Here is a 26,616-nt window from a genome sequence, read left to right on the forward strand (position 1 = left end):
ACTAAGACCTGCATACACAGAATATAGATGGGAAGATTAAGAAATATAGTTCTTGTATCTTAAGCTAATCTTTCCGCAACCTCCATTCGACGGCTTCTTAGTTGGCTTACCTGGAGGGAGAAAGGGGTGAGGGACACGGAAACTTATGTTAGGACGTAGTAGGCCTAAAAAGCTATCTAGTATAGGACTATGGTTACGATTTATTTATGCTCCCAAGTTTGCCTTCACATGAGCCATCTATAGTAAGTTGTGCCTCAGTCAGTCTATGCTATCTAGTAAACTGCTCGTTGGGTTAGGGAGATTTGAGAAGTCAAACCTTCTGAGAGTAATATCCTTAGACCCTGAAAGGCCATGGCAGGTCTCAGGGACGCCACCAAATCTTACCTTAAGTACAAATGAGAAATTCGGAGACCAAACTGTGGGAAATCGTTGATCTGGCGCAGATGTACGCATTACTACGAGTTAACCAACGACCTTGTAGCTAACCCAGATGCTAGGTAACAAGCTGACCGTTACATGATTCAACAGGCGTTAGGGCTAACGACAATCCTATTAAGGCCTATGGATCGTGACGATGTATCCATACTACGATGTGAGCTATTATCTAAACCTTAGTAAACGTCCTTCTCACCGAGATAAGGCCGGAGCTGAGGTTTGAATCTCCCAACGGCACATCCTGTGCTGCGTTGCCCACAAGAACCAGAGACTGCTAAAATCCTCCTAAGTTCAATGCTTTTCATTATCAGGTAGCTAGGACTGTCAAGGTTCAAAAAAAAATAAGATGAGCTGCGGGAAATCTCAACACCTACTGTGGTGCTGTGGGGGAGTTGGAGTTTATGCACGGCCGTTTCAGCAACAAACGTCATTGGGGTCGGAAAACATCTAGACTCATGCATTAGTTACTTACCTTAGGTACCTGTTACCTGTCTTACGCCCTCGGAAAAAATGCCGTGGGAAATAACTCAAATCTGATATTACGGCACACAAGAAGGGGGGGAGATGGTTGCTCGAACGCTGTCATATGTTTATCAACGCCATACGCGCACTGCGGAGGCACGGCTGAGATATTTATTCTGACCATAGGTATTTAATATAACTTAACTCCTTATACCTGCCTTTGAATAATACATACATACATACATATGTAGGACTCGAATGTTAGAGCTGACCGCCGGTCCAGAGCAATATTTACCTACGTCCCAAAGGATCGGCGGTGGCAAGTATGTTGCATATCTCGGGCTAAGGACGTGTAGGTAGATAGATAGATAGATACCTAACACACTATTTACTTGACTTCCCAGAATAGTGTTGTCATCGACTTTTTCATGTATAATAATACATTACGCCAGTCAGCGTCTCCTTTCGGTATGCTATGCAAGGCTATAGACTGACAGACGTACAGCCGGTGGCATGATCTAGATAATACCTGCAACGCTCACTGCTTACCCGGCTGCATCTTCCTTGGCCGGCCCAGCTAGCTGTCCGCCCTGAAATATCCGTCCGCTCGTGAATCTGTGTACTGTAGGTAGTACGACGCCTTTAGGAATTAGCGGTCAACGGGTCTGGCCTTGTTTACTCGTGATGTTTTTTTTTTCTGTTGTGACTCCCCTCCTGCCGCGCCATTGCGTTCTTTTCAACCTCGAAATCGAAGAGGTGTACCTAATAGCGAAGAGGCTAGGTATCGTTCTCACTCTGTATGTCTTCTTGCATTACCTATACGAGTGGAAATGCGCCCACCGGCTTACCTGTGGGTATGCCGGTAGGTATCTGAATAGTGAATAGTGAGCCTAAAGTTGCAGGACATCTGCAGGGCTGGATCGATTACGGATATTGATATCAGCTTCTGCAGGTCTGTATCCTATACCTTAGGTAGTAAGCTGTCTCCGACAAGGCTTTCGTGTAGGTAAGTATTATCCACATGGCTCGTACAGTGAAACCCTTCTAGCCCCCAAGATAAGATTATGACAGTAGTAGCATGACACGGAGAAGGGAAAAGAAAAGAAAAAAATGAGACGAAACGACGGGTTGTCGATTAAAGTTTCCCAATAATCTGGAGAAAGTAGCGGTGCAGTTGATTAGACTCTCGGGCACTCCCGTGTCCAGCGTCGCACCCTTCACTCCTCGAATCTTACTAACCTAGCTCCCTGGTACCCAAGGCAAGCAAGCAAGCTTTTTGGGTGTTCATTCTCTTCATTTACTTTCTCGTACGGCGACCAATGCGCATCGCCGACGGTACTCCAATTTATCTGCTGTACTCGGATGGCTAAAAAAGAAAAAGAAAAAAGGGGGGATATGTAAGGTATTCTTCTAGGCCCGGGGGCTCAGCCGCACATATTGCAACGGCAGGGCTTACCTCATTTGCGTTTGTTTTTTTCTTCTGCCTTCCTCGTAAGATATGCACAACCAAGGCTCATAGGGCTGTTATCGTCGAGCCTTGCAATATGCCTCATGCACGCCTTATTCTGGGTAGCTGTCAGCACCTAAAAAGGATTCGGGAACAACGCGGCCGTCAGAAGACCTTTTGTGCGTGTGTGCGCGTGTGTGTGTGTACTGGTGTGCAACTCCGAACTCCCCCTTCTACGCCTTGCAGACGCGCGTGTCGTCTAGACCACCACGCACCTTGCGCCTAAGACGGCAATGCATAGCCCTAGCATTAGGTATACTACTAATACCTAACGTGAAACACATGGTATCGAAAGTAATGGCAATGTGAATAGGTGAATAGATGAGGGATGATTAGTATTACGTCACCTACATAGTTCCATATGTCCCCTTTCGTCTTTCTATTCTACGTAATATGCTATTCTATGTGGTATGCTATTCTACGTAGTATGGTAAAGTATACCCGGCAGTCTCGAAAAGGGGGGTGAGCCTATACCTCTTATTCGATATATTCCGTATCCTGTATGCGGGTCGGCATGTTGGTCGCTCTCTGCCGTGACCCTACATCCATCCGCGTGCATTGCATTAGGCTATGAATACGCCAGGTAAATATTAGGTAGGTAGTAGGTACCTAATGTACCCTATATGCATCGTGAAAAGCAACGTGAGTTAGGTAGGATGTGTGTATGGGCATGATACCTAACGGTATCGTATGTAGCAGCGCTTGGCAGGTCCCGACGATCCCCCACATTTTGCCCCAACCAAGCCCGATATTATGCTATGTAAACAAGTAAAACTAAAATCATAAACAAGGCCGAAAAGGTAAGAGGAACATAACAAATAAATAAAAAATAAATAAAATAAAAAAAAGGGGAAAGATATAGCCTAACTAGATACAGTACCTACCTAATCCGGGCATGATGCTGACGATAACAATGATGACGATGAGGATGATGACGAGATCTTCGCGATAAACATCTTTCAGGCATTCCATCGGCCCTGCTCCCTATTACGGAACCGGAACCCGTATGTGGTTTCGCAACTCCGGATATACCTATACCGTTTCGTAGTCTCCGTCTATACCGTATACTGAAACCACCTCCACCTCCACTCTCTTAGGTATTATATGCGGTTGCGGCCGCACCCTAAGTTAGCCGTGGTCATACGCCGTGGCATACCTACCTACCTCTTAACCCTACCGTAAGAGAGGAGAGAGAGAAAAAAAATAAAAAATTACAGAATACCTGACCTAACCTAACTTAACCTAAGCTTAGACAGTAACTTGTGGCTTGTTGACTTGCTTTCAGTTTTGGTCGCTGACGCGCATGCGAACTAACTAGAACATCACCTCCTAGGGCTTACTCCTTGGTGGGTGTGTATTAGGTATGTATCTGTATGTGTATCCGGATTAACAGCGAAGGGCCGTTTGCACCGGAAAGGCAAGTCCAAAACATCCCAACGACCGAGTTTGAACGGCGCAGTGCATGTGATAGAGTGTTACGTTTCTCTGGCTCATGCATGCCCCACGCGTAGGGGCCTAACAATTATCAATCAGTACTAGTTGTTGTCGATCTATTTGGGAACGGAACGTGGTGAGTTGTGACACAGGTGGCTCAATGAACTTGATAATGTTCAATTAACTACCTAAGTAGATATACTATTGTGACTTCAAACTAAACAATGCAGGGGGGAGCTTTTTTTGACCGTGTATGCCGACGGTGTTTGATAATGGCCTCCAGGGCCACTGCCGACACGACTTTCTTTAATCCAGCGTCTCATGCCACCTAGTTGATACTTGCGCAGCAACGTATCTCCCTGTGCGGCTCACCGTTACTCAATCGGCGGAGCTTTCGTTCGCGCCGGGAGATCCGGATGTAGTGAGACGATGCTACAATTTGCCGCGCATCATTCCTAGTCCTCCATCCCTCCAAGAAACAGCCCACCTCCCTTCACCAACTGCCCCAGCCGCCTACATGCCAGAGCATGTCTACCAGAAGTTGGTAGGGCCGCTGCGTCGTGTACCTAACTCGGCGCGGCGCTTAGTCGAGTCTCTAGGAGAGGCGTCATTCCGAAGGATGAGCTAATGGGATCTAGTGACGTGCGGGCAAAGACGGCGATAAAGGGCTCCGCATTTCCTTGCTCAGCAAGGATTTCCAAATTATGCCCAGCTTCTTTTTTGTGATCGTGAGATCTTTCCCCTCCCACCTTGCTTTCAGGTCCCGGCCATTGCATTCCGGTTTGCTTACCGATCTTGCCACGGCGCAACCCAGAATATGCAAAGGGCCTTGGCATGGTGACAACCAGTGTCTGCCTTGGGTAGCAGTATCTCGGATAATCTGCTTTGATTCGGATTCGATGCGACGCGTGTAGAACCGACCGTGTAAAATGCAACTACGGGACTCAGTCCTTTGCATCTTCCATTCAAATAATCCAATGTCGCTTTGATGGGATTTCTCGATTCGAAGAGAAGGCTCAACGTCTAGTTGAATAAAGCCCTTGTCGTCGGGGAAGTCGTCATTAAGCTCGTGGAAATATTCGTCATTAGGTCGTTCATAAATCGTAACGCATGAAGCCGGATCCCGGGAAAAGAATGAATAATATCTCCTGAAGCGAGGGTGCGAATTATACGGCCGAATTTTATCGCCCATAATTCCGCGCTTGGGTCGGTCGGGGTATCTTTGTCTAAGAAAGCCACTTTATGCCGTAAAATGAGAGGAAAATCAAAAACGTGATAATCGAAAAAACTTGTCCTGTCCAGGTCTTTGCCGGGCGATGATCGGGTGCATTGCTGCGTATACCTCTTATTTTAACGTAGAAAAGGAAAATCCAGCCTCCCATATCTCGAGGCCCTGCCCTACTTGTAAATGCGATCAGATACCCACCGAGTCCCAGCCATGTGGTAAAAAAGTAAATAAATAAAGGAGAAATACAGCATTGTGACCGAGCTGGCGGTTGTGATGATGTAAAGGTATACCCTATAAAAACAGACGCTCGCTTGCCAAATAAAAAAGAAAGAGAACAAGAAAATAAGAAACCCCGAGATTATTATATATGCCAGAACAGTCGAAAAAACTCGCTCCTGATCGATGCAAAACGCCGGAATGCCCTGGGACGCGATGAGATCTATGCCGCAGATATCTTTTTCGAATTGGAGGAAACGAGAACCGAAATCACCATCTGAAGCCAGAGGCTCCTAAGAGGTTGTTGTCACTGGCATGCGATCCCCCGCGGGAGGCGGTGATTGTCATATGGTCGTCGTATACTCGTGATATCGATCCCAACCGAAACTATTATATCCAGCGCCTACACCGCACTGCGACGCCAACATGCTAGGGAGTGGCAGCGCCGGGATTGGAGCTGTCACCATCGGCGAGCTATAGAACATTCCGGCCGTGGAGTACGGTTGGCTGTACGGTATGCCCGGTGAAGTCACTTGAATTTCATTCAGTGTCATATTAGCCCATATCGGCGCGGTCGATTCCACTGAGGTAGCGTTAGGGCTAGAGGGTAGAATTCTCCATGGCTCAACCGGAGCGGGCACGGAAGGCGAATGCATAGACTGCGACCAAATATTCGCGCCCAGCGGCGAACTAGGTAGTAACGGTGGTTGACGGATGACGTCGACGATCTTCGGCGGCGGCGGGAGTAGCGGCTTGTTTAGCAATCCCATAATGTTATTCTTTACTTCCTCACTCTTTCCACATAATAACTCCCCAGCGCCCTCCTCTTCCAAACCCTCAAGGGCAGAAACATGAGTTCTATAAACGAACTTGTTAATAGCCTGAACGAAGTCCTCGTGTAATTTCTTGGCGTGCTGCTCCTTCTCGGGCCAATCATAGGTGTCGGCCTTGGCGTTGACGCAGTAGATATCCTTGTGATATTCGATAAGAGATTCTATCGAGTCGGGCGTCAACTTATAAGCGACTTCATTCCGTAATACCATATCAACATGAACGATGTAAGCCTCGATATGTATTAGTTGATAGTTAAATATGGCCTCTACTAGCGGATTAGAATCCTGGCGTAGCTCGGACTCGGGAGCCTTAGGCAACATCAAGGATGTCAAAGTCCAGATGGCGTTTGGCGACGAGAGTGTCTCGGTTAGGCATCTTTGGTGTTGTGGTATGCTGTTGAGCGGCCTCTTGACTCTGTTGATGCGCTTTAGAGTTTGGGTTAGCCAGGGCTCGACTTTGGAGCCGAGGACGACGTTGACGGAAGAAGCTCGCGGCGCAAAAGCGGCAGCCGAAGCCGGTAACAGTTGTGGGGGCATTGTGTAGTACTGTAGACTCCGGAGGAGGGACAGAATAGATGCGACAAGGAATAACCCTAAGGTAGTGGAGAGGGCTCACGGAAGAGAGGGGGGGAGAAAAGGGGAGGGGGGTCAGTAAGATGGGAAAGACGAATAATAATAATAATAAAAAGACGGCACAGAAATACTAGGCGTTCCCAGGACTGGGGATTAGCGCATACGCATACGCCTACGACCGCAAATAAGAAGAAGAGAACGGTGGACGAGTAGCTCGTGAAGAAGGAAGAGGAGGGTGAGAAACTCGTGTTGCGGGTGTAGGGGGTGTGTTATAGTAAAATCCTTTTTTTGGTCTCTTGTTCTTCAGACTTTTCTTTTATTTCCCCTCTCTCACCCTCGGCGCGCCGCGTACAATATAGTATATTCGGTCTTCGGTCCCCCTGCTCACCCTCACCAATCCCTCGGAGCATTCCTAGCTGGTAATGGGATGGTATGCACTACGGTCCCTTTTGCATGGCTCATAGATGTGTCCACTGTCTTGCATTAGGAACCACCACCAACGCCAGGTAAAGTCAGGTAGGGTCAAGTAGGGTCAAGTAGGTCAGGCAGGTCAGGCAGGTCAGGTTAGGTAGCGCCAGGTAGCATCCGCAGAACGAGGCAACGCAGGGCATGCATCATCAAGAATAATCCACCGATACCACGGCCGATGCACCCTAGTCATGCGCGGCAAAAGAGGAGCCATCGTAGCACTGCACTTTGCGAGTGGGCTGTGTATATGCGACTTGCATATGCTTGAAGAGTTAACAGAGCAAATGGGAGAACTAGCATCGAACAACCCGAGCTGAAAATGCTGCAGTGTGGCCAGTGCAGCGCCACTAAACCTCTAACCCTCTAACCCAGTGCTCTAACCCTCCAAACCTTAGCCTCTGCGCAAAAACTCGATTTCCCACTAGGCCACAATCTGATGGTATTGTACCGGTACAAGAGCCCACCAATATATCCACAGGTACTGCCCGCTTTACCCGGTACTTTGGGTACGTACACACACACATACAACCTCAATCTCAATTAGGAAACATCAACTGTTTCTTGTTTCTCCTATTCTTGCCCTTTGAATCTTTGGTTTAGATCTACATATCTTGGGATATAATTCCATTCGTTTTATGAAGCAGGTAGGTACATAGGTACTGTAACTATTCCGATTTATGAATACCTAACTAGATTTTTTGGTATCGGGTTGTTTCTCTCGTCCCGCTTCATATCACTTCTAATAATGTCACGTAGTAGGTAGAAAACGCTCCGTAAAAAAAGAGCTATAGGTAGTCCAAAAGGTCGTATACCCTATCCAGGCTGGTACATCTGTTTCATCCGAAAAAAGACGTACCGATATCGTCACTACCTAACCTAACATTTCTTATTCATCGGCCCATCTATAATGGAACTAGTTCCATATTGGCTTTTAGAAATATTAACCCCCCCCCCCCTTTCCTCGGTGATTCTTTCGAGATGTGATATTCATACATTAACGTCGCATTTAGATAATAAATAAGCACACTGTCGAATCTATAAATGTGATATCTCAGTTAGTCCTAGAAACTACCTAAGTTAGAATCAAGTTGCAAATATTAAAGTGCCATATCGCATCTCTCTTGCATATCGCAGGGTTCGCCATAATACCAATTACGAGATCACCCTTTCCATGCATGAACTTCTTGAGCAAGCTGCAGCTCTATCTAGTACCGAAGGAGCCTCGTTGTTGTAGTCATGCATGCTGCTAAGCGCAGATGACCCAGAAGCCCATATGGTAACCAATGCAGCAGCCAGTCAGATGAAATAAAAGAACGTGCCTCACAGACGGCCGATATGAAAGGACCAATTCGCTATAAGGAGATCGTCTAGAGCTTTTGGAACGTCTCTGGAAATTGCCGTATCAATGCAACATGCCGCTTTCTGTCCATTGGAGGAGAGTTGAAACTGGCTGGGGAATAATTGGTAAACATCGCTTGATATTGATCGACTGATGGCATCCCTTTGATAATAGGCGCATCCTTTGAGTCAACCAGTAAAAACCTCACAGAATCCTGGAGCTGCAATGCGATGCTGCTATATTCTGGGGCAGCTCCTGATGACTTGCATATGAGCGAGGAGATAACATGAAGCATCGTCGCCTCAGCAAGTAATCTGAAACCTAGTAGATAAGCCATAAGAACGCCTCAATATGGAAAAAGACTAGTACTAGAACCGAAGTCCTTCTTCCCTTTCGAGCCATGTGCAGAAACGACACTCGCCTCGGGCTTCTTACCGGTCGGTCCTAGAAGACGAGATGGATCCGCCGAGTACTGTATCTGGGGTACAGCATCCATAAGCCGAATAACTGCAAGGGCGAACGAGCCATCTTGTACTCTCATAGAGGCGCTTACAGCGTCAAGGAGCTAGTCGATGGAGCATACATCAATAAGAGGCACCACAAGATGGGGTCCAGATTGCGCGTGTATATTGCCTGATGGAGATGAAGAGCAAAAAGCGAGCAAAGTCTGACGAGAGCTAGAGCAATATCGATATTGAATGAGAGCCAGTCGATGGCATCTGTCCAGGTTATAATCCATGTTAGTGGCAGAAGGTGAGTTGAGATGTGTCGATGTAAATTAGCTGTTTTGAGATGTGATTGGTAGACTCATGCGAACCGGAAAAGCACTGAAGTGGAGAAAGAAGATTCATGGTCGAATTTCCATTGGCTATAAAATGGACAGAATCAGGGAAGCATCAAGATGGTATTTCTGGGGACATTTGAGTCTAGACGTGAGCGAAACGGAAAATAAGGATAAGAATAAGCGAATGATAATTTGAGAAAATAGAAAAAAAAGAAACGAAGTCCAATTCGTGTTTCATGAAAGGAGCCTCAGGGGTTTGATAAAAAGGGGATCCTCTCCAGTCTCCTATCTACAGTATTTGCTTCCTCATCCGGAATATCACCAATGCCCTTTTACGGCATCGTTTAGGACTAACAAACTTAGTTCCCGCTCCGGAATATCGGCTTCGGTTACACTGGGAGTCCAGACCAAACCTTTGAAATATTGTATATTAAGGGCCTCGGGATCCTTCGGTTGTATCGTGACCCAGTTGATAACCCCGTCGACATTGACAGAGGAGCCCGCCGACTCCTCAATTTCACTAGGCCGATCTTGAGCGATTTAAAGCTTCGTCACGTCGACGTAGGCGTTTAAAACACAGCCGCCTGTTGGACAGCGCGGCTCCTGCGTGTATAACTCATTTCGGGCGTGGACATCATAGCTTTAGGCCATGTTACATGATCGAGTAATGCCGAACCTAAGCTTTTCCAGCAGAGAATCGGTCATGTGGCCCAAACTCGCGACGTTCTCCTCCGCCTCTCCGAGAGTAGACAGGATCAACACGGATCCCCGAAGACAATTAGAGATATCTGCTCACCTGTCTCGGTCAGTCAATATCTGATACAGATAATTCAATTGGCCGAAAAAAAAAGATGATAGTCGAATGAAAATAATGATTGGTAAACATAGCAAAAGGGATATAATTTTAGTGTAGATTAGGTACAAATGTAGATACATTAGGTACATACATACAATTCTTGGTTGCGGAAGTCACTTGACCATCGATGTCCCAGTGTGGCTCGTGCATATCGTGTTGCGGCCCGTGCGTCTCGATCTAGGTATTTTTAATCGCAAGTACGAAGTACTGGTACGTATTCAAGTTTCTTGCGCATCGGCAGGCTAGCAACGGCCTCTCCGTGATCCACAATTCCGTGCCTTGCCGCCTCACACCTACACTCGCTTTTTTAGCAGTGACAAGCCACGTCGCTTCTAAACATGAATCCCGTGTGCAACATTGAAGTTCCTTGTTTGTCTATCTATCTACCTAAGAAATCTAAGATACAGAGATCGCTTCATGACGTCCCGTTGTAACGGATCTTCTCGGGAGCACAGGGGATCCGACTTCCATGTCTCCACCAACTCTCCACCAACATGCGCTTCTTCACGGACCAAACAAAAGCCTATTAGAACCGCAAGGTAGAGAGATACAAATGGGAGGCAACCCAATGGCGACGTTTTCATGACCGGCTGCGTCTATTCTATACCATCTATCGTAATAAGCTTCGAGGGAATATTTTCGTTTGCATCGCGTCTGCTTACATGCAGCTCAATCATCAGTGGTTTCTATGATATATCGGTGGGGACTGAGTGTAAGAGCAGCCGCCAGGCCGATCCAGTCAGCCGTCCCTTATGTCACGAACTTCACGGCGGCCAGTCTGTTAGGGCAGCATTAACCCCCTTACAAGGCGGGACGCGCAATGGCGACTTTTATCAGAGCAACGATGTCCAGTGAATTCCATTTAAATTAATATATTACCTACCTCCTACCTACCTAGGTACCGAATTATATTATCACATGTTTATTAACTCAAGTAATAACATGGAAGGTATCTTATAGGCAAACCCCAATAACAGGTACTAAATAACTCCTTTAAACGTGAGAAGATACTTCGTATAGAATCATGAATTCTGATCTCGCCAATACCGAAATCGTCACCGCAAAAGACCTAATTCAATAATAGAATTCTACTAAGATAGAAATGTCCACATGATGAATACATATGTATCCATCCATGCAACATTTGAAAACTAACTCGATCTCTATCCTCACTGTGGCGCAAGCTCGGCATTTTAAAAAGAGACCCTTGCTTTTCTATAAAGTACCTAGTAGAGGTACTATGTACTTCCGCGGTAGTTCGCATCAACGGGTTCCACACTTATAGATACAAGGCAACTGCCTAGGTAGTGTAAAGTTACCTCATGTTACCAACTTGTGGAAATTCCAACTATCTAATTGTAAGGGCATGCATGACAAGCATCACGTTACGAAGAAGTCTGCAGAGTTCCCAGGTGGATGGATAGGCACTATTTCTGATACACGATATCTAAGATGATCGTCGTAGGAATAGTTATTCCCAAATCCATGTGAAGCTGAAAAGATGCAGATACCTTAGGTTAGGTATGCAGGCAAGTAGATAACTAATACCTCAACTTGGTTTTTTTTTTTTATTTTTTTTTTTTATTTTTTATTTTTTATTTTTTTTTTTTTTTCTATGCGGGGACCTTGCCGATCACAGGTAGGCTCCCGGTTCCCTGTCGATTTTTCTTTTGGACGTGCAAAAGCACGTGTACGGTGTACCTACCTAAGATACTTAGGTACCTACCTACCTAACCTGATGGATTGTAGGTAAGACATCAATACATGACCCCGGGGAAATGTGGCTGTGCTCGTTACACAGCTCTCTAGTGCATGGACCTAGATCTCCACGTTGCGGCTTGCCAGCACATCACAACGTTCATTAGCGTCTGATAGGGGGTTACGGTAGCCGCATACATACCGTTTAATAGATACAGCCGTACTTATCCAGCTCAATTCAAGGAGCAGTATTACTACCGCTTACGGTTTAGACGTTCCAAAATTTTAGAACGTTAAGCCAGAAAGAGTTGTATCCACATGGCTCCTAGCGAATGAGCTGCGCGTGCGCCTCTCAAAATTCCTGCGCCGCTCGTTTTTTTTGCGCCGCTCTCGTTTTGAACAGCTCCCCCGTTTTAAGCGGCTCCTCCGTTTTAAGTGGTATGTATGCGGCTACCCAGGTAGTAATATTACTTATTAGCCACAACTTGCCCGCTGGCACACCGACTCGACAACTCAACCATCTCGCATTTCACGCTTATTCCCCACCGCATTTTTGCAGATTCGAACGGGGAAAAGAAGCATCTTCCTTGCGTGTGCATAAGCAACACAATGACCTCATAGGAAGATATGCGCCTGAAGGCGTGCGGAACGTCCGAATCCGGCTCAACAAACAAGCACTACTTACTTACTACCATGCAGACGAGACGGACTCATCATCAGAGGGGCCTCAGAGGGGGCCCATCTAGGAGAACACGAAAGACCCTAATGAACCCCCCACCTCGTGAATGCTATAGTATGTACAAGTCGACAGTTGCCCAATTCATGAACCTAGGCATTTTTACTCGCATCAAATTTGCCTCGTTGACGTATCTAGCCTTTTTCGCCCGGCCCAGTTTGTCGTGTTAGCGACCCACTGGCCCGGCCGGGTCTGCGGCGAAGACATATGAGGCCTCCGAAAGAACGACAGCCATCAACGAGCTCTATTCTATTCTCTCTTTTTTTTCTTTCTTCTCTGTCTCTAGAATGAGGACAACTGAAGGCGGTGGGAGAACAGGGCAGGGCGTGGGAAACAGGGCCACTTGGCGATTAGGCGCCGTCCTGCCAATAATCTCATGGAAACCTGACATAAAGGTCTCATGACTCACTGATGAACGAAGCCTGCACTTCGTTCCATAATTGATTGGGCATTTCAGGCTCGCGCGACACCATGGACGCCGCGTCATTTCGCCGTGTTCAGGGACCTAAGAGAGGGCCACTCTTACGTCAAGAGCGAAGTTATCATGTTGTAGGTATTCTACGCGCCGAAGGATCGTTGGTAGCTTTGGGCTTCGGCGGGGGGGGGTATTGGTAAGTCTTGCCGACATACCCAAAGACTGCCCAACATGTAGAGTCTCGGGCTTCGGACGAAAAACTTGTTTGGGGGGGAGGATGGGGAATAAACAACGAATTGAAATATTTCGATCCGTTGAGCGCATTTCCACTGCCCCTTGGCAGCAGTCTTCTGACTATCTGCTCGAGCATTCGTTGGGGAGAAGACTCAAAAGGATGCTATGTAGTCCCCTGGCGATAAGCGCTGCCGCTGAGGAGTATCCTGCTTCACCATCTTGAAGCCGGATGGTTCGACTTAATCAGTCCATATCCAAGCCGGATACTGCCGAAGAAAGCATAGTACTATCATACTTGGACTCCTCGAGCAAAGACTCTCCAAATCTGTTATCCGAGCTACGTTTTCGATTCAGCTGCTTGTGAGAAGGATTACCCCCGAGCCACTAAATAGGTGCAACGCATACAGTCAAGGGGCTTGTAGGTTGTAGGTACTACAACTATTTCGTATGAACGTAGCTCCTACAATCACGCGGTTGGCTAAACGTGTACACTTCCAACCAAATGGTTCTGAAGTACCATATATGGCTTTCATTGTAAAAGGACTCCGTAGCTGCATAAACACTCATTCGTATTCCATCTATAAATAGGGAGGACAGTAGATTCAAAGGTATAACGGTTTCCAGTTATGCCCAAGGTTATTTAAAATAGCATAAATGAGTTAGCATGGCATGATCTGTTAACCGCCCTGGACTCGTATGGAGACTTAACTTTTGCCCCTCTCAAGTAAGGGGGTGTACTACGAAGAATATCAGGGAACTTTCTGCGTTGGAAAGGTTAAATGATGACTCCATGTAAAGAGAGAACTACTATGCACTACAATACTAGGTAAACCACCAGTGTAGGTGGGTGTGTGTATTCAAACAATCCTAATAGACTCTAACGTTGTCTCTTCCCACAAACCACCTTCGCTGAGGTAGCAAAGCCCAACCCGCCGGTAGGTATTCGGCTCAGCTCGCGGCAGCAATAGAAGAGCATGTGCACAAATCATATCGCCGTAGCGTTCCGGCGTGACTTGGTTATACACCATGTCAGCCTTTGTCACGATCAGACACTTGAACCTTAAACCCTTCTCCAGACACGCCGTCGGGAAGTCCAAGAAGGCCTGTCCGAGCCTTTCCTCGGACTTCTCTCCTCCTTCCCCTCGAGGCGCCTCGTACAGCGCGATCTTGTTCAGGGCCACCGTGTGCTCGGTCCACGGCTGCCATTCGACGTCCAGCACCCTGCCCTCCACGTCCAGGTACCCCGATTTCACAGGCCCGAACACGAAGTCGCTCCCGTCAATAAGAGTCGTGGAACAGTCCAGGATTCGAAAGTGCCAAGGGCGGTCCGTCGTCCACCGCTTCGATTGATTCGGATACAGCGTGCCGTTGTCGTACTTCACGCTGGCCCAGCTCCAGGAAGGGGCGGCGAATCCGTCTTCGTCTTCGTGTTCTTGGGTGGCGGCGGCGGCAACGCGCGAGAGCTTATTTGTCGGGTGCGAGCGGAATATATAGTACCACTGGAGGTCGACTAGTAGGGCTTCCTTCCACAGACCTGCCACGTAAGTCATTCCGTTGTCCGCGGCTGCCATGGCGGCGACGGCTGAAATCGCGGAGAGCTTGTCGGTGGGAAATGTGAGCGACCGTTGCGCGTATTGGGAGCGTATCTCTATCCACGTCATCGACATCTCTCTTCTTTTGTAGGCTTCGTCTATCGCATATTTATTGGACAACGTCGATTCCCAGGGAGTAGAGATGATGGCGGAGGCGTCTCCGGAGTAGTTCTGGACGTATCCATCCGGACTGATTTGTAAGGGGGGGTCTCGGTGTTCATTCAGGCTGCTTGGATCAGCGATTAGCTTGTTGCATGTCCATTGGACTCCCTGGGACGAGAAGCGTAAGCGGCGCGAAGCGAGCGCCCATTCCTGTAACGTCCATCCGCGTGAATCGATGGGATCTTTCAAGGTCGGTTCTTCCTCTCTAAAGCCGAGGCTTAAATTTATAAAGGGGAATTCAGGCACACCCCTACCAATGGTAATTTGGAATGGTTGTACCTTGAAGACAGGGGGGTGTGGCGGTTTTAGGAAGCTTTCAGAAGCTCCTGTGGAGTTAGCCGCCGCGATAGTTATAGCACTATATTGGTATATTTTTGCCATCTGCGGTAGTTCATTGATCTTGTCTTCCCGCGAGTCCTGGATAATACATAGGGCATCAATCCATATGTAGCGAAATCCAAGTTGCCTCGTAACTTCCATAGCTTCTGCGACTGTTTGAGGGATACTTTGGATGTGAAGACCATCAAGCATGATGGGCAAAGTTTCTTGTGTCAGTACGTAGTTTTGCTTAGTACCCCATACGTAACTTAATGTTACATAGTCCTCCGCTTCTATAGAGCTAGTTTCGACAAGGTGTGGGTGTCGAGGATCCTCGACATCTATTAGACGCGTAGGTACAAATGCACTCGGCACAGTACATTGGTGGCTCCGTTGACAGTCTTGAAGCCATCCTCGCGCTATACGCGGCCACTTTTCGCCCGAGGCAGAAAGTCCTTTCCATTCCTTACTGAAGACTTCCAAGGCGTTATCAGATATCAACTCAAGCCAGAGTGTTCCACCATAAGGGGGGATAAATAGCCAAGGCTTAGCACAATTTTCGCTTGGTATAGCTCTAATCTCGATATTGATAAGATCAAACCCAGTCGAATACATGCTTTTCATAACCGACAGTGTAAGATTTATTTTTGCGTGACAGTTAAGAGATTGGACGGTCAGCTGCGGCTCGTCTTGAATTTGCGATTGTGTGGAATTCCCGTATTCAGCAGAGCTTTCAAACCCCATTAGATATTCATAAGCTGAACCTCTCTGATGGTCGCCCTGTGATATGCCCGACTCGGTAGATGTCGTTGTAGTTGTCTCCTTCTCCTGGTACCATGGTATATGAAGGAGGAATGCTCTTTCATCTTGAAAAGGGATCTCATTCTCCGCAGCGGTCAGGACTGAGTTGCCGAGGAGAGTGCACATGTTACAACCATTGAGGACGCTATGGTATATATCCATAGCCAAAACCTCGCATGATGACTGGATCTCGGCCTCGCCTTCCCCGCTCGACTTGAGGTTCTTATAAAGATCTTCGCTAAATATTCGCGTACAAAGTTCGCAAGGCTGTTTAAGTTTATCCTGTGGAGTACAAAACTGCTTAGGAGTCTCGACCTTCCCTCGAAGCCGAAGCATTGTAGATAGTTAGAGAATTCGGACCACCAGTATATTGTTCAAAGTCCCAAGTATAGCAAGGAAGTCGAAGAACCGCTCAGCTAGGAGAAACTATGTTCAAGTAGGAATATAACTATGAATAATAGATGCCTAATTTAATATGAAGATATGTGATACGTTTCCTTTTCAAATAAAATCCTTCAATGCCAAGTACCCATCCTTCGTTCAGCTGAGCCTTGGGTTCCGAGCCAGTAACATGCATTCTTCAGTCTTAGGTTACTTATACCCTGGTTTACTTTAATGTGGTTCTGCTTTGCGATATTCTATGTTGATATTGTGCTTACCTAATAGTAATTATGAATTCTTGCATTGCGATGTTCTTTACCTATTCTTATGAAACGCCATACCCAGCTTGCAGACTCCTAAACGACTAAGCGGAGCATTCAATATCCTTTGATCTTATCAGTACCGTTTCAACAGTCCCATTTGAATTTCATCCAAGGTCTGCCTCTGTTTCATGGATAACGCGCTTATGCTTATAATATTTCGTGTCCTCGACATTGAACTAACTCGACTGATTGATCCAATCGACCGTTTGGTATAGAGTAATAATCTTGGCAAGAATTACGAATGAATATAATAACTAACTAATTAATTATTGATTAATTAATTATTTAATATAGTTGCTGGTGGGCTTTTCTGTCTCTCAATGTGTATGCAACCTACTTTAGGTACTGATATAATAGGTAGTATATAGTATATGTTGCCGAGTCAACTTATCTTGTTTATTGCACATTGTAGGTGACTGAACTTGCAGTAGTAATTGATCAGCATAACGTACTAAATTTGAATCATTATACTTACTCGTCGAAGGAGGCCATAAGGCTGTTATCTTCTAACCAAGTAGCATCCAAACACATTTTTTGGCCTTAGGAAACGCCATGTCTCTGCTCGTTATCACAACGGTGGGTCAGATGGGTACGGGGTGTGGTAAATGTGACATGGTGACGGGAGTCAGGCGATCTGATTCCAAGCACGGGGGAAAGACATCGGATTAGATCAACTAAAGATTGCAACCCATTAAATCGTTATAAGAACCCTTCTCTTCGATATCCCACAAAATTCCTTATCAGTTAAGATAGATGTCGCGAACATTTTTTGAGACAATGCCTTATTTGTCTGTACTAAAGCTTCTTGAAAGTTGATAACCCCCCCGTTCATCCCTTGTCTATCCCTTGTCTATCATGCGGGGAATCCTTGAATGATACGATTAGTAGACCCAGTCAGTTTCGACGTACGGATGAGTTAAGGTAGAAATTTGTTTGAATCATGAACTTAGTAGGCTGGATAAATTTCCCAAGTACAACGCTTATTGTTATATTCACAAAAATAAGTGAACAAGAACCTGATGACTTATGTCACACGACTAACTATTATTAGCGAAGCTTGCTATGTCAATGTGCTCCCAACGGGCGCAGGTGGTTGGCAGACTCTTGGCTGCAGCTGTACGAAGGGACCATTGATCTCTGTTTCGGTTGCTAGTCACTACAGACCAATGATAGGCGCAGGTCAGCCTCGGAATGCATGCGCGCGAATAGTGAAGAGCCTAGAACGATATTAATGTACATAAGACATAGCGGAAAAGCGGCGAGGATCCAGCTGCTTGGGCTTGTGGAGCCACGTAAACCTATGTCTAAGTCCTTGGAGGAGCGAAGAAAGAACAAGAGAAAAAAAAAAAAAAAAAAAAAAAAAAAGAAGTCTTAGCTGGCTTAGGTCTAGGTACGGTAGGTACCTACCTGGTAGGTAATTAGAACAAACCGCGCGGACGAGTATCCCGATTCCCGAATGCTTTGTCTCGTATTCCGGATTTAGAGCCAACTCTAAAGTTGATACTATGTAAATACCTAGTAGACTATTCTGAAGGCTATACTGAGGACATTCAGGTCACATAGCCGAAGTAAGCGGTAGGTAGTTTTAATAATGAAATAAAGAAATGACTCTGCATTAAAATGTGACGCCGTCTGCTGAGGGTTCTTAATATTGTGCCACGAAGACGCGATCGTCTTTTCTTGCATAAACTGTAATACGTCTGGTCCAATGGGTAGAATAAATTATGGAAGAATTCGGAAAGGTCAGGGGTAAGCAGTAGGTAACTCAAAAGGCTCGCCTTGCTTTATGGGGATTTATACTCCACTGAGGGGCCGGAGGGGCAGAGGGGTTAACCAGCAAGAAGATTCGTGGCTTAGGTGGGGTTTACAAACTACATACATAACATACATGTATGAAGTAAATGGCTGAGAAAAAGGGAATCACCCCACCTTACCCACGTTGTATACATGTATGTTGTATACGATAAGAGCCCGACCCTGATTTATTATGGGGCCCCTCACATGGGCAGGTCAGTTAAGACTTTGCGAGGGGCTACGGCAACCCTCTTGTGCCATCGCTCCAACCCTCCCAACCCGTCCAAACCCTCCACCCCAGTATTAAAAAAAACTTATTCAACCATACGTCGACGATATGTTGTTATCTTCTTCCATCTACCTTTGGTGCCTACATAAAATCAATAACTAATCCTAGTAACCCTCTCTCCTCCGGGTCGGTTCTGGGTTTTATGCATGGCTTCGTAAGGCTTTTAAATGCAGAAGGTTTGCCTAGTCGAGCTGTGTTCGAATTTCCCCCCTTCCATTGTTGGTCCCGGCCTTTGAGGAACACGCTGGTACTGTCAGTCAGATCAGATCAGCTAAGCACTATTTCAGTCCCCTCGTCGCAAACCGCATTGGGTAGTCGACACGCCACCTCAGATAGCAAATTGGTACTGGATACCTGGATACTGGACGCCGGAGGGGCAAATTTAAACCCCTTTTTCCCAACTTGTAATCTGTGCAGCAGCAGTCTGATCATCGTGATCACCGTACTACTTTTACCTCCTTTTCTAGCTCCTCATCCTTTCACTTTCTCTTACCGCTGCTAAAGCACCACCACAGCAAGGCGGTACTACATTCGTTTATATCTTTGGAATTTGCGAATTTGGGAGAGTGAGTGTGGGATAGGTCATGTTAGCCTCAATCAGCACTTGACTCTTACGGTGATTGTCAAGACGACGATACAGAGAGACACCTGCTCGGGTTCCAGTTCGATGTGTTACCTTTTCTGGCCCTCTCAATTGATTTAGTGACGATTCGATATCTCCGCATTTCGCAACGATAATTCGATAGCCGATTGTGTTTTGTCCTTCGTTGTCTCATGAAGACATCTTATAGGGGACCTTGAGTTCTTGGTTGAACTTTCACACAATACAATTACCAACGCCTATCATGGCCGATATCACCCCACCTGATCCCATCGACGAGGAGTCGGAGTCTCCCAGCGTCGCACCATTCGAGGGCCGACCCAAGGAGAAGCGTCGCCAGAGACTCCTTCGGGGCGTCCAGCACGTGTCTTCCTCTTCTTCGTTGCAGCAAATCGGTCGTTCTCGGTCTTCTACCTCTCCGTATAGCACGCGAGGTAGCTTATCGTGCGTGAGTCTCGCAGCGACACCTGCTTTTGGACAACAATCTTCAGGTAGTATTACGCAGGGCTACTTTCCCAGTAGTCGATCGTCTACACCCGGTAGTGCGGCTGCTGAATATCCTGGGTCCGACGGCGTTGAAACTCGTATAGCTCGTAAAGTTGCCAATATTTCTACGACGCAATTGAACCCGACCACCGTCTCTCTACCGGCCGACGTTACCTCGAGGTCGAGATCTAGTACGGTCCGAAAACTACCTTTTGAATTCTGGGCAAGAATGCCCGACGAGATCCGACTGCATATTTTTTCCTACCTCCGGCCGAAAGAGCTTATTCGCGTTTCGCGTGTAAGCAAGGATTTCCAGAAGTTCTGTTTCGACGGTCAATTGTGGACCCATTTCGATGCTACAGAGTTCTACATGGAAATACCCGCCGAGGCTCTAGCTAAGATCATTGTTGCGGCTGGTCCTTTTGTGAAAGATCTCAATATCCGCGGGTGTCTCCAAATTGAGCACTACAAAAGGGCCGAGGTTATTGTGACGGCTTGCAAGAATCTTATGAATGCAACGTTGGAAGGATGCCGAAATTTTCAACGGACTACTTTGCACAATCTCATCAAATCTAACGAGGGGCTTGCCAACTTGAACCTTACCAGTATGACGGCGGTCACAAACAGCACATGCAAGATTATTTCCCAACATTGTCCACATCTTGAAACTCTCAACGTCTCATGGTGCAAGTATATGGATGCTCGCGGCATTAAAATGGTAGTACTCGGGTGTCCAAAACTGCGGGAATTAAGAGCCGGAGAAGTCAAAGGATTTAGCAGCATTAGCGTAGCAGATGCTATATTCAGGACAAACAATCTCGAGCGGCTAGTGTTGAGCGGTTGTGTGGATCTCAACGATGATGCATTCGCGACTATGATCCATGGCGTCGAACCCGAAATCGATATACTAACAGATCGACCCATAGTTCCGCCGAGAAAGCTTCGGCATCTGGACTTGAGTCGATGCTCACAATTGACCAGCCATGGTATTGCTGTGTTGGGTTATCTTGTGCCTGATTTACAAGGCCTGCAATTGAGCGGATGCAGCTCGTTGACCGACGCGGCACTACAGCCAATTATCGCCTCGACGCCTCGCCTTACTCACTTGGAATTAGAGGAGCTATCGGAACTTACCAACGATATCCTCTCAGAGCATCTCGCCAAAGCCCCGTGTGCTCCAAATCTAAAACATCTTTCTGTAAGCTATTGTGAGAATATCAGTGACATTGGCATGCTGCCCGTCATGAAAAATTGTGTCAGCTTGGAGAGCGTAGATATGGACAACACGAGGATCGGCGACCTTGTCCTCACAGAGGCCGCAGCCATGGTTAGGTCTCGGTCAGCCAGGACACCTCTACCCGATGCGCGTCCTCGTATTGGTCTCAGGTTAATCGTGTATGACTGCCAAATGGTAACCTGGACTGGCGTCCGTGAGATCCTGTCTTGGAATGCCGAAATCCGTCAGCCATCCGAGAGGTCGACTACCTACCCCACCGAGATCATAGGCCTTAAATGCTTCTACGGGTGGCAGCAGACGGTGGAGCAGCACACGCAGCGGGTGCTGAAGGGCGACTTCGCGGCCGCCGCGAGACTGGAGAGGAAGTGGGCAGATTACATGCAGGCTGTCGAGGAAGCAGGGGCTGGTGGTGCCGGCTCCCGCCGCCGCAGACGCCGTGCTCGCGCTGCTCAGATGCTGCACGCTGACGAGGAAGGTGGTCCTGCTGCCGGTCGCCGCCGCGCGCGAACCGTCGCGGCCAATTGCGTCGTCATGTAACCCATGTTGTTTTGAATTGCGTGTATCGGTTGCATCATAAATTTACTTATGCTCTCGGAGTTAAGAGGCTCTAACTAGGTCGGGCCTGGTTATCATTTAGGTATTTGCTTTTGGAGGGAGTTTATCTAGGAACACTTGATTTTTCTTTTCTTGGCTGGCTGGATAGGAGTTAGGTATCGATGGGCGTTTTTGTTTCCCTGGTTGCTATCATCATGGGGCATTTTAGCTATTTTTGTCTGTCCTGTTTGAGAGGAAGGAGGAAGAGGAATGTTATCGAGTTACTCACCTGTGTAGGAGGTATTTGTAGATGGATGGGTGGATCATTTAAGTCCCCTTTCCCCCCCCTTATTTGAGATACATTACCTTAGGAGGTGCCTATTCATTGGGCACATTTCATATGCCACTTGTCGCTCTTGTCGGGACATACTCTCTCTTCGAGTCTATTACTTATTTACTGGCGGCCCTGTACTCGTTGTATAGGTTAGGTAGGTATGTAGGTACGTTTATAACGAGGGCATTTGTATAATCTGGTATGCTGAGTGAGCATTAATGAATGCTATTAATGGGTCAGATGAATTTCTACATCCCCCCCTAATGTGTTCTACGAAGTCAAGATTATACATAGCCATTCAGGGGCAGGGTTTTAAACGGTAGCTGATTTACAACATGCCTACCTAAGCTAGGCGAATGTCTAAATCAGCCACGTCTCAACCTTATTCCTAAAGGCCATCATTGAATGTTGAACAACGACATGAACGACATAGGAAGTGAAAACACGCAAATTTGATTTCTACGTAAGGTAGCTATCCGAGCTCGTTACATTACATTAGGTACCTAACGGAACATAGGCAAACGTTAGCAAAGCAATCATCAGCTGGTTTGTGAGCCTAGCCAACAGTTGCTTGGTTTTTTTTTTTTTTTTTATTGGTTGTCATCTTTCGCACCCTTCCTCCCCTATTCTCCCCCCTTATTGTACTTTTCCACTCTCCTATTCTGAAACATGCGATGAAAAAAATCTCTTAGGCTCCCTGCCCATAGAACCGAAAAAAAGAAGAAAAGAAAAAAACAACGCGAAAAATTGACCATCTTCTCACTTTCCCTGAGAGGTCGATACCTCATGGGTAACATGGCTAGATGCCCCGCCGAGATCTGAAATTCCACGTATGAGTATCGAAATCGACAATTCAGTCTCTGACTAGACCGAGACTGTGGAATTTTCATAGATGTCCTGACCAATTAATATATATACCAATTGGCATAGAATCACGAAGTCAGATTTCGTGTATTCGGATTATACATTAGTATGTCTCCTTTTTAAGAAAAAAAAAGAAAAATCTTTTTTTGTCTATTCGGCTGATTCTTCTCTCCTGCTCTTGTTCTGTTGCTGTATGCGAAAAGAGTCCAAGCAAGGTACATAGCTTTCTCAGCTTCCGGGTAGTATGCCTGGCAAGGTGATATTAGGGTTGATATGCTTAGGATCCTAGGGGTCGACATTGATGTCGGAAGGTAATCCTGTCGAGCCATAGGTTAACATATCGATCATCTTGGTATAACTTTTCGTCGTGGTAAACGACCGTCATGTCGAAGTACCGGTCGAGGTAGGAAGCCATCCACTTGAATCGTTCATTCTGCTCAACCGCCCTTTTTGAGGGGCCACTTGGGATAACTGCTTCAATATCGATGAAATTCCATTTTCGAGGATTGTGGTCCGGTGTCATGTATCTGCAGTCTTTGCTCTCGTTCACAAACTCATATCCCTCTCGCGACTCGTAGTACGTTGAACAGCAGCTAAAAACTGCATCGAGCAATGCTGAGCATATGTTCCGACGACGATAGTCGGGATGCACGATGACTGTAAGTTTACCACAAGGCGCCGCATACGTCTTGTACGAGCCGAAGAGACCTCGGACAGCGACGTCTATTACGGCAAATGCAATCACCGGACCATTGTTCTCAGCAGCCTTATTGTACCACCCTTCAACAGCAACAAAGAAAGGCATCTTCTCAGTGGCGCACCCGTTGTAGATGTGAACCCATTTATCCAAAGCGACTTGTCGCTTGTCCACTGTCTTGTAGCTGGCATTCATCTCTTCATTATACAATGCTGCTACCTGCATCATGTCGGCATGTTGCGCCGGTCGAAGATGACACGGTATTCTAATCTCGCGCGGATTGGACTTTCTCTCATGATAGACTAAAGGAACTTCGAGCAGCTCTCTAGGCGCGTCCTCTTCAGTTTTATATTCCCTTTTCTCATCGAGATTTACGGACATCTCGCTCTCGGTATGAGGTTCGGCATTACAGAGAGTTTCCCCTGAGCTCTCCCCGACTAAGCCAAGTCAGCATCAAGCCATAGAATATCAATGCTGAAGAAATATGTACATACCTGCATGCGCCATCTCAGAAACATGCACCACAGGGGACATAAGACGACCATTCCCTGTGTCCACATCACATTGTTCGGGATTTGCAACTCCTTCAGGGTGGAGATCTACAATTATCTCAGGGGTTGGCTGAACCCAATTCTCGATGTATTTCTCAGGACGGCCTGGTACGTAGGAATGTATTGCCTGAGTACGAAGTTGAACCTGTTGAAGCTCTTGTGTAGCATTCTCTTCGGTATTTTCAGACACTTTTATGGGCTCGGGAGGCTGGAAGTCTTTCTCGACAACGTCTACTGGGTCAGTAACGACCGTCTCAGACACCTCCTTTACCGCATGAGGATCGATAGGTTTATTCAAGTCATCCGTCTTCTTCGGAATTGTGTTTGATTTGACTTCGACTTTATCGGTGCTGACACCCGCAGTGAGTTGTTCAACACTTTTGGCCTCCTTGATATCTTTCGGCGCCCAACGGCTTTGTGATAATCCTTTGCATATATTTGGGCTCGGTTCAATTCTAGCTACCAGTAGAGGTTCGACTTTACTAGAAGTTGGATTATTAGGGCGATAAGTTCCGTTCTCGACAGCGAGTCCATCCGAGGTGCTATTGTTAGCCCCCGACGATTCGGAGACTTCACGCGCATTTCCTTGCGGTTGTTTAACGCTGTAATCGATCGTCTCTGTTTGTGTTTTGTCAGGCGACTTTGCACCGGAAGTTTCACCAGAAGATGGGCCTGAAGATTGACCTTTTGTGACCAACTCGGGCTTATAATGGCCCGTCTCTGGATCGTAGACGTCGACCCACGTCTTTCGCTTGGAGGGAGCCATTTCTAAGCGAACATCCATCAGCATTAACTTTTCTCTCGTAATGATAGCCTACCTAAGTCATATAAGTGAAAAGGTATCCCAAGGAAGGAGGTTGCAAAGTTCACAGAAATCAATAGGATGTTACATCCGTAGTACACTGACTCACTTGCAATATGGGCCTTCCGCTAAATGCGTCTTTGAGGACTGTCAAGGGACGGTGTGGTCTTCAATATGATAACAACTAAGGGTATTCAGAGGGATTGATGTTTCCTCCTCGAGTTGAAACCGAATGAGGAAGGCCTGGAAGCAAGTCAGTAAGATATCTAGTCTGTACCTAGTAGGTAACGGTTCATGTTCCCTCGTGATCAATTAACCTGGTTACTGAAGAGAAACGGGGAGGAAGAAGTAGGTAGAGAGGGGACGAAAACGGGATCAGGATTAGACGCCACTTCTGTTCAAATTGTCGCCTATTCAAGGTATGGCTGGGTAGTGTGGATTCTCTTATTGGATGTGAAAAAAAAGAGATGACATCAAAATACCTAGTAGTAGGCAGGGGGAATGAGAAGAAAACCGCACTTACTGCTGTATCGCAATAGGAAACCCTAAGTAGGCCTCAAATAGTAGAGTTGATTGTTTACCTGGGTAGGAACCTGTAGTAGCAATGGAGATCAGTTATGTGTTTTCCTATTCGAATAAACTGCCAAAATCAACACGCGAATGAATCAGTAGGCACATACCTAGAAAGACGAGTAGGTATGACAGGCGATACAAGCTTGAGCGATTCGTCTCCTGCCGCCCTCAACTTGAGTCGTGTGACGGACGAGTCGTGGAGCTTGAACCAATAAAGTTATGGCTAGTAGGTAGAGAAACCAGGATACCTGTCGTATCGAACGAGAAGATATATCTATGAGCAGTGGATGTGGGATGACGAAAGGGGAAAGGGAGTGTTTGATAGTTAGTGTCTTGACCCTATTCGTACCCGAAGCCTTGGGCTTAGATAGATACTCTAGAATGGCCCGACAGAAATAGGGATTTAGTGATGAAGTAGGTGATGAAGTAGGCGATGATGAAAGAGTGTGGAAGAGATGGATACTAAGTGTGTAAGTAATAGAGCAAGTCAAGTAGGTAGGGTGCGATGCCTGCCGGAGAGCAGATAGGCAATGGATATTGCTTGTTACTTCCCACCAAGCCGTGCTTGCAATATGAAAGGGAAATTGTGTACATGTACGGAATAGAGAGAAGGAGCGAAGTGTGTTACCCTGGGAAAACTGATTGACTAGCCGGTAGTCCCGACTTCCCTAACAAGATGTGCAGACATGAGGGGGGGAAGGAAGGGCCCTGGGAGCAGTGAATCTAACTAGATCTAACCAGTTCTGTGCATTACCTGGGAAAATCCCATTTCATATTGGCTCCGCCCTAGTAATTACCATGGGTTTCATCTATTAGTACCGACCATGAGGCCTTTGAGGGCTATGTGGTAGGTATTAGATATGGAGTTTGTCCCAAGTAGCATATTATATGACATCACAGCACCCCTTGTGTGTCAACACCTACTTTGTTCTCGCGGAGGGGAAGTGCAGTATAGTGAAGGGAATGTGAGTACAATCTATACATCCTCACCTTCGAGTTAATAAGCATTAAAGAGTTAGCTAACCATGCTACCTATATAGTAACAGACGAACAGCTACC

The 26,616-nt window shown here is 46.7% G+C and overlaps 4 protein-coding genes across 4 annotated transcripts; 1 reads left to right on the forward strand and 3 right to left on the reverse strand.

The window, feature by feature from the left end:
* Nucleotides 1-5,328: 5,328 nt before the first annotated feature.
* F4812DRAFT_55963 (uncharacterized protein) lies at nucleotides 5,329-6,949 on the reverse strand. The gene has a single exon (XM_047939196.1). It carries the CDS (start codon nucleotides 6,650-6,652, stop codon nucleotides 5,627-5,629), a length of 1,026 nt encoding a protein of 341 aa, XP_047789559.1. The 5' UTR covers nucleotides 6,653-6,949; the 3' UTR covers nucleotides 5,329-5,626.
* A 6,912-nt stretch (nucleotides 6,950-13,861) lies between these two features.
* On the reverse strand, nucleotides 13,862-17,118 carry F4812DRAFT_56069 (HET-domain-containing protein). The gene is made up of 2 exons (XM_047939197.1): nucleotides 16,876-17,118; nucleotides 13,862-16,825 (listed from the first exon to the last, which is right to left on the reverse strand). The coding sequence occupies exon 2, from the start codon at nucleotides 16,425-16,427 to the stop codon at nucleotides 14,076-14,078; it is 2,352 nt and encodes a 783-aa protein (XP_047789560.1). The 5' UTR covers nucleotides 16,428-16,825; nucleotides 16,876-17,118; the 3' UTR covers nucleotides 13,862-14,075.
* A 2,398-nt stretch (nucleotides 17,119-19,516) lies between these two features.
* F4812DRAFT_56115 (RNI-like protein) lies at nucleotides 19,517-21,828 on the forward strand. Its single transcript, XM_047939198.1, has one exon. The coding sequence runs from the start codon at nucleotides 19,724-19,726 to the stop codon at nucleotides 21,737-21,739; it is 2,016 nt and encodes a 671-aa protein (XP_047789561.1). The 5' UTR covers nucleotides 19,517-19,723; the 3' UTR covers nucleotides 21,740-21,828.
* A 1,286-nt stretch (nucleotides 21,829-23,114) lies between these two features.
* Nucleotides 23,115-24,948, reverse strand: F4812DRAFT_465315 (uncharacterized protein; the record flags this gene model as incomplete). Its single annotated transcript, XM_047938426.1, has 2 exons — nucleotides 23,115-24,068; nucleotides 24,126-24,948. 2 exons carry the CDS (start codon nucleotides 24,946-24,948, stop codon nucleotides 23,212-23,214), a joined length of 1,680 nt encoding a protein of 559 aa, XP_047789562.1. The 3' UTR covers nucleotides 23,115-23,211.
* Nucleotides 24,949-26,616: the final 1,668 nt, after the last annotated feature.

Source organism: Daldinia caldariorum, assembly GCF_022478825.1.
Source record: "Daldinia caldariorum strain CBS 122874 unplaced genomic scaffold F4812scaffold_10, whole genome shotgun sequence".
Taxonomy (NCBI): domain Eukaryota; kingdom Fungi; phylum Ascomycota; class Sordariomycetes; order Xylariales; family Hypoxylaceae; genus Daldinia; species Daldinia caldariorum.